Source organism: Pinus tabuliformis, chromosome 3_2 (assembly GCF_031772625.1).
Source record: "Pinus tabuliformis cultivar Carrire ecotype Pingquan chromosome 3_2, CPIR1, whole genome shotgun sequence".
Lineage (NCBI taxonomy): Eukaryota > Viridiplantae > Streptophyta > Pinopsida > Pinales > Pinaceae > Pinus > Pinus tabuliformis.
The window spans coordinates 1,188,799,583-1,188,807,949 of record NC_142302.1 but is presented as its reverse complement, the minus strand read 5'-3'; the positions used below and the strand labels follow the sequence as shown (position 1 = coordinate 1,188,807,949).

General features: G+C 46.3%; 1 protein-coding gene across 1 annotated transcript; it reads right to left on the bottom strand.

Annotated features, from left to right (window-relative positions):
• Window positions 1-6,274: 6,274 nt before the first annotated feature.
• Window positions 6,275-7,150, bottom strand: LOC149184971 (uncharacterized). The gene has a single exon (XM_089415501.1). The coding sequence runs from the start codon at window positions 7,148-7,150 to the stop codon at window positions 6,275-6,277; it is 876 nt and encodes a 291-aa protein (XP_089271627.1).
• Window positions 7,151-8,367: the final 1,217 nt, after the last annotated feature.

Below are 8,367 nucleotides of genomic sequence, written 5' to 3'. Positions count from 1 at the left end.
CAGTGTCACTGGTATGTTCAAGAGAAGTCGCTTAGAGAATTCACCAACCTAGCTAACGTCTCATCCGCTGCAATACCTTCACTCTCCATTTTTTCATGACCGTCACCCTAAACCTTATATCATCAGATTGTTTTCACCTCCACAAAATCATTTTCTCTGTTCCATGTCGTAGATGTGTGATTCATTAAGGCCCTCCTACGATGGGTCACTTCTTGTCGACATCAGCTCATTATCCAAGAAGTTGACTTAGGAGCAACCCTTTCAGTACTTTGAAGTTTGCATGCCTCAATGGCAAGTTTCTCACTTCTGGTGACAGGTTTACATCAATGGCTTTCGACCGAAATATTTTACGTGGTGTTCAACATGAACTCATGTATTCACACCATGTGAATTGTACTGCAGTACCTTAAGGGTCATCATCATTATCGGTGATTCCCCTCACACCCGTTAATAGCTTACATCATTGGCTAGTAATCAGGCAATGTCTTTCCATGTCTGACATCAGATCATCCTTTCACATGGATCGACTTGTACTTCGAGCAAAGATTGAATGAGTTTGAAGACTCCGAATCTAGTTTCATCCATCTAGGTTGTGATATATTCAGGAAAATAAAGACATCAGATGTACATCACGGCTGCACAGATAATCATCCAAACTAAGGGATGATGGCTTTACCAGAATCATCAGTCTGCCACACAGATGATTGTCTGTCTTATGTACATGAAAATGAATTTATAAAGATGAGCATGGGAATGCCTGCCTCAGCTAGATCATGAAAATATTACGAACATAATGTATTGTATTGTATCTTATTACAGGTCACCTTCCAGTTCGGAAAACCTCGGATCCTCATTATATATCATTTCACCCGACATCAAAAGATTTACGACCTCATGCTTTAGGGGGCAACTGTTATAGACATATTTTGGCATTGCAACCCCAAACACATATGTCCATAAACCAAGGGCTTCTAAACCCCTAAAAGTGTTGTTTCATACCCTAAAGGAACAAGGTCACCTGATTACATCATCTCCCAGAAGTTCTCCATGAAAAACTACTCAGAACAGGTCAAAACTGGACCATACAGACTGCTCCATGCATAGCGTGTGATGCATCTCACCTATTACACATGGGGGGTACGATGCATACTGGAAAGCCCTTCTGTAGGGTACAATGAGCGAGAGCAGACAAATGGCAAAAGTAGTTTGCTAGGTGGAAACCCAGAGAATATTCTAGAAACCGCTCATATGACACTTGCCTCTCTTAATTTGCCCAGGGATGAGTAAGAGATCTGAAATCTCCAAGTGGAACCAAGAACTATCAGTGAAATAACACTAATAAAAATCCCAGAAGTTGACTCACTCTCCTGTAAACATCTATATATGGATCCCTCATCCTAGACATCCAGAGGCTGGAATTTTGTAATTTGCAAGGAAGTGTTGCTAGTTTCTCTTTGAAGACATTGTTGGCCGATCTTTCTTTGTATGAGGTGAAGAGGGCTTTCATGCTGGGAGAATGATGCTGGATCAGACAGCCTGGTCATAATCCTCTCTTCTACTACTTCTATCAATAAAGATATTTTAGTTTTCCTCCATATGCTTGTATATCTATGAATCTTGTATTTGTATATGGTTTTATATGGTTTTTTTTTCTTGGTAAAAGACTAAACTATTATATTATGTATAGGGTGAAACGAGAGAGAATCAGGCTCTGGGTATGTCACCCAAGAGCAATTGAGGCATCCAAAAAACTAGCCCACGCAGGGGCGCCAGACACAAAAGCCAGACTTCCATAAGAGCACGCCCACGCAGGGGCACCAACCATTTCATCCCACGCAGGGGAGACCGACCTTACCCAAATCATTAACACAAAATTCAGGAACAGGGACATTAAACCAGGCACGAAAGAGACCAGAAGCATTGTTACTTTAACTGAGTCAAAAAACAAACAGCAGAAGACACCAGAAGACCAAACAAAAAGCCATAGGAACCTTGTGCGCGGGCGTCATCAGTCGTCCATTTGCACTTCCTCTACCCGGCACCAACCATAGGCTTCTCTTTCAGCAGCAGTGGGAAAGGTGTCTTCCTCCTCGCCAGTTCCCGCCCTCTGTTCTTGCTTGCGTTGCTTTGCGTTTTCCGGATCTGAGGCCGCACCTTTAACCTCCTGCTCCTTATCAGCTTCAGGGGCCTCTGCTTCATGCTTCTGATTGTCAGTCGTCCTCTGCCCCTATTCATCCAGGGCATCCTCATCTTCCCGGGCATTTTCTATGAACAAGACTGAGACATGCGCGCTGATCCGCGGATTGTTCATGGCACTGCTGAAATTGAAGATAGCCGAACCAAAGGCAGGCAAGGCATTCGAGCTCGAAGCCCCTACATCCATGAATTGGCTGGAATGGAGGGGGTTAGCGCCAGTGGAGCGAGCAATGTTGCAGTGGCAGCAATGGACAACATTGTCCGCTTCATGACTGCGCGAGATTCCCCCTCTGGAAGTGCCTCGGCAGCTAAGCAGACGCTGTCGAGGTCTCACCATTCTCGTAGGAGGCAAGGGAAAGAAATTCCAATAGACCATGGGGTAATCCAGACCCCCTGCAACCAGACCCCCTGCAACCAAAGCCGTCTGAGGGATGAACCAGACAGACGGAGAAGATATCCCGACAGAGATGGAGAGGCCAGGCAACTGCATTACCACCAACATTCTCTGATCCCATACAACGATATCCCTTATGACTTCACCGGCCCTGCGTTGGAGCTCCCCCGCCATAACTGCTGCGTCGCCTGAGCCGAATTACCTCGCGGAGCATTAACTAACCCCTGCCATTCCACCTTATACCATCTGCGATCGATAGCTGTATTGTCTACGACTGCCACGTGATGGCCACTGGCCGGCATGTGGCCATCCCCCATCGCCTGTCCCATCTCAGTTAGCACCCGCATCCGGGGGAGCTGCGTCTTTCTGGACCAGTCGAGAGCACTCTTGAGCCTTGTCATGTGTTAAAATAGTGTTCAGCTGCCCTGTGATTAGAGAGTGGTCAGTCTCCACTCCTACATTGGCCATGAAGTCTGCAACCCTGTTGCCCTCCCATCTTGTGTGTGTGAAGGTGATTGCTCTATTGTTATGGAGCTCACGTTCTATGGCTTCCAGTCTTGCTTCAAGCCTCCAGCTGGTGGCTATTTTCCTGGCCTGAGATCCATTAAGGATTTTTTTGGCCATGTTTATGAGGATCTGAGAATCTCCTTCCACCTCCAGGGGGTGAAAGTTGTGTCCCCCAGCAAGTAGTAATCCCCGCCATAGACCCTCTAGCTCAGCTGAGTTGTTGGTGTCCCATCCAATGTTTCCGAAATACAGCATCAGGGGAACACCTTCATGATTCCTTATTATTCCTCCAAAGCCTGCGAGACCGGGGTTCCCTTTTGAGGCACCATCAAAGTTGAGTTTGAATGTATACTTTGGTGGGGGCTTCCATGTATTCTGATTTTTATTGCTGGTTTTAGAGTGGTCCAGCTTGTGAGAGCCTTGAGTATGATGAATTTGCCAGTTGTCCATAATGGTTTTTTCGTTGGCTAGCGTAGGCCAGTCCTCCTCCTTCCAGGGTTTTAGCATAAGAGTCTCTTGAAGATTTCTGCAGAGCAGGTTCCAAATGCTGTCTATCGAGGAGCACTGATTTTTAAAAATACGCTTGTTTCGCTCCTTCCATATGCTCCACAAAACTAGCCCGGGAACTAGTCTCCAAAGATGATTGAGGATTTCACTCTTGTAAGGGTCCTGTTGCCACTGACGTATAGAATTCGTGATTTCATTCTCAAGTCTACATCTTCTTTGACACCGAAAGCTCGCCTTTTCCCAAAGTTGATTTGCCAGGGGGCAAGAGTCCAGCAGATGTTGGAGAGTTTCCTCATGGGCGCTGCAGTTGAAACAGATGGAGGGGCCATGAAAGTTTCTTCTTCTAAGCTTGTCCCAGGTTAGAATTCTCTGATGTCCTACCAACCAGAGAAAGTAACAGATTTTGGGCCAGGAGCCCGAACTCCATATTTTACTCCAAATTGGGTCTTGGGGAACGGAGTCATTGCATATGATTTTGTAGGCCTCGGACGTGGTGAAAGCTCCTTTCGGTTGGTATCCCCACCTTAGAATGTCTCTACTCTCGTCGCACCTAATTTTCCTTTTGCTGAGTTCCCTTTCCAGCTCCATGGAAATTTGGAGATCTTCATTTGTGAGTACATGGTTACCCGGTTTCCAAATCCTAAAGCCCTTCTCAGATTCCTGAGCCCAGTACCGCCTAATCTTAGCTTGTTGTGTCTCCTCCTCAATGGTGTCCGGTGGCAGGTTCAGAACATTGCTAAGAATAGGCATTTGGTTCCAGGCGTCTGTCCAAAATCTAGTGGTGTGACCGTTTCTTACCTCCCAGAAACTGTGCTGCTGAATCATTTGATAGTGTTCTTTGGCTGCATTCCAAATTAGCGATCCTTTATCATTGGGCTTTAATCTGATGAGTTCTTCCTGGGGTCGATGATTGGCATACTTTGCCATCCATAATGTGACCCAGGGTTTACCTGGACTGGTGAGCCATTGCCACCATATTTTGGCTCCCATGATGGCATTGCTGTGCTCGGGATCTCTTAGACCAATGCCTCCTTTTGCTTTTGGTTTGCATACAGTGCTCCACTTTACCAGTGCCCATTTGCGATTAGTTGCATTGCTGCCCCAGAGGAAGCCTCTCTGAATATTCCTTAGTCTTTTTAGGACCCACTTTGGTGCAGCCAGGATGGAAAATAAGTACAGCGGCATTGCTTGAAGAACGGCCTTTATGAGCACTGCGCGGCTGACTAAGTTCAAAGCTCTGTGCGTCCACTGGTTGAGATGGGATTCAAGCTTTTCAATAAGGTTGTGCCATGAGGAGTGCTTGATGGCGGAGACAGTAAGGGGGGCCCCAAGGTATTTGGAGGGAAGGGTGGCAATAGGGAACCCCAAAATGCGGACTATAGCAGACTTGACAACCGGAGGGGTATTAAAGAAGAAGATCTGCGATTTGGAACAATTGATGCTGGTTCCAGAGGCTTCGACGAAGTCATTGAGCACGGCTTTAAATCTGGAGGCTTCTTGAATGGAGGGGTAACCAAAGAGCATGGTGTCATCAACAAATTGTTGATGGGAAATGGCAGGCAATTGATGAATGGAGAGACCTCTAAGCTGATGAGTGTGAAGGGCATTATTAATGTGACGTCCCAGTCCTTCAGCCATTAATACAAAGAGGAAGGGGGAGAGAGGGTCCCCTTGCCTTATGCCTCGGGAGGGGGCGAAGGGTCGAGAGGGGATCCCATTCACGAGTATGGAAAAGCTAGTGGAGGAGATAAGGCTTATAACCCAGCGAATCCATGTGGGACTAAAACCGAAAGCAGTTAGCATTTGCTGTACATAATCCCAGCTGAGTTTATCAAATGCTTTGGAAAGATCAAGTTTTAGGAGCATACCTGCCTGTTTTGAGTGCTTGAGAGTGTGTATGATCTCATGCGAGAGGATGATGCCATCCATGATCTGTCTCCCCTCCACATATCCTGACTGTTCCGGAGAAATGAGCATTGGCAAGAGGGGCTTTAGCCTGTTTGCAATGACTTTGGAGATGACTTTGTATATTACGTTGCAGAGTGCGATCGGTCTGAATTTGTCCGGTTTGATCGAGTCCTCCTCTTTTGGGATTAAGGCTATGAAGGTGGAGTTAAGTGAGGGAAGCAGCCAGTGATTCACTCGCGATTCCTCAACCACTTCCCATACTTCCAATTTTATCAGTTCCCAGAACTTGTGAAAGAAAGTGGTGGTGAAACCGTCCGGGCCGGGAGCTTTACCTTCTTTAAGCTGAGCCATAGCTACGTCCACTTCCTGTGTTTGAATTGGACTGAGGAGGAGTTCATTGTGCTCCGCTGTGATTAATTTTGGCACATTGCGTATGATTCTTTCAATTGCAGGACGTCTGTTGATATCAGGCTCTTGATGGACTTGCTTGAAGTGATTGAGGAATTCCTTCTCAATTTCTTCGTGCTGTTCCACCCTTTCTCCTCCTGACTTTTGAATGTAAGGGATATTATTGCACATTCTACGCTGCATAGTGGTTCTGTGAAAGAATTTGGTGTTTCGTTCTCCCTCTTTTAACCATCTGATTCTGGACTTTTGCTTCCAGTATATCTCCTCCTGCTTTCTTCTCTCCTCAAGCTGATTGTGGATGAGCTGCTCCTGCTCAAGGGTTCTCTTTATGTGACCTTCTGTACTTATTTCTTCCTACAATTCCTTCAAGGATTTTTGAAGATCATGTTGCGCCTTGAAGATGTTTCCAAAGGTCTCTCTGTTCCATCGCTTGAGGCAGAGCTTTAGATGTTTGAGTTTCTGTTGGAACTGGTACATCTTGGAGCCGTCTGGAGGCCTGAAGGATGTCCATGTAGAGTGAACCAAATCTTTCAGTGAGGGATGGGTGAACCAAAATTCCTCGAAGCGAAAAGGTCTTCTTGTGGTGCTGCCAGGACGTTGCCATTGAAGGGCAACCGGCCAGTGATCGGATCCTGAGTGTGGAAGAATGGTTGCCGAGAAGTCTCCCCCTAGGTGAATCGAGTTGTCTGAGATTAGAAACCGATCTAGCTTGGAGGCTATTTGATGCTTGCCTGCTCTTCGGTTGCTCCACGTAAAAGTGCCATTGCAAAAATGTAAATCTATCAGGGATGCGTTCTGGATAAAGTCTTTAAAGTGGGTATTTTCCTGTTCCAGCCTGTTTCTGCCTCCAATCTTTTCCTCCAATTTTGTTATCATGTTAAAATCCCCTCCAACAATCCAGAGCGGGTGCCTTCTATTGGAGTTAAGAGCTTCTATGGTGTGGAGGAGAGCAATTTTTTCCTTTGCTTCCTGAGGGAAGTATACATTCGAGAGATTCCCATGTATATTCGTGCCTATTATGTGGAAAGCAGCCTGAATTAGACTATGTGAAGCATGAAAGTCCGTGAGGGTAAGTGCTTGAGAGTTCCATGCGATAGCTAGCCCCCCAGATGCACCAGAGGCATCCACAGCCACCGATTGACATCCTGGCCAGGCTTTAGAGAGGATCATTTCTAGAGTTGAGCTGTTACATTTTGTCTCTTGGAGAAAGCATATTTGCGGCTTTTCCATTCTTAACATATTTTTTAGCATTCTGAGTTTTCCCGGGCTATTGAGCCCCCTTAGGTTCCATGAAATGAGCTTCATGATTCACTATTGGTAGAGGGCTTGTAGTACTTCGTAAGCTTAGCATACCTGCCTGAGTCTACCAGGATCTTCCCTACCGCTATTGTTCTTTGGAGATCAGTTCTTCTTCCTCTTTTTTTGGAGTCTTTTGGAGTTTGGCCTAAATCCCATTGGCTTCCTGCTTGGATACCAAGCTCGTGCTGATGGTATGCTCTGGAAATAACCATTTCCAGTTTGTTAAGCTGAAACTCTAGGATGCTTTCATAAGCTTTCTTTTTGCATGCTACTTCTAGTTCCAATATGTCTAATCCATTTAGATCTATACTCTCTGGTTCTTCCTCCATGCGTTGCATCTGGTTGTCTTCTTCCGTGGGCATGTTTGGGCTTTGGAGAGGGTCTGAGGATCCGTCAACCTCCATTTCATTTTCTTTTTCCCCTTGCTTTTCCTTGCTTTCCGAGGGGTTATCTGGGGCTGCTTTGGTTGGAGGTGGATCCGAGGAGGGGGCTGGAGGAGGTGGCTGGAAGGGATATCAGAGTTGGGGGGAGAGGATGTGTTTTTCTCTTCCGTGGATTGAGCCAGGATTCCAAAGCTGTTTCTGACCGCAGGGTCAGAGGTATTATTTTGCTGGGGTTTCTTCCCTGATGTTGATTTTTTATGAGCTCGTTTGCGGGTAGGGGCTTTGGTGAAGCCATCATGGGTCAGAGAGTCAGAGGGGTTAGGGGCAGTAGCTTTGACATTTAGGGGGCAATCTCTAAAAAGATGCCCTATGGCATGGCATTTACGGCATCGAAACGGGACATGTTCATAGTCTAAGGGTTGAATCCATTCATAGTCACGGTGAGAGAGACTTACCGATTCTGGCAGAGCTTTGTCCAGACGCATGAAGACGCAGATGCGGGCGTATGATGTGTATCTACGCATTTTCGTTTCTTCAGCAGCCTTTATGTATTCCCCCAAACCATTTCCAATGTTTCTCAGGATATCCTCACCCCAGTACTCATCTGGGAGTGAGTATAGTCTTATCCAGACCAGAGCCCATGTGAGGTCCTCCTTATCCGGGTTGAATCTGGGTGCCCAGTCCCTTAAGTATAAGCTGGCTGAGTTGAAGAAGTAGGGTCCCTCAACTAGGATTCTGTATTTGTCTTCCAGGCAAAAGAAGATC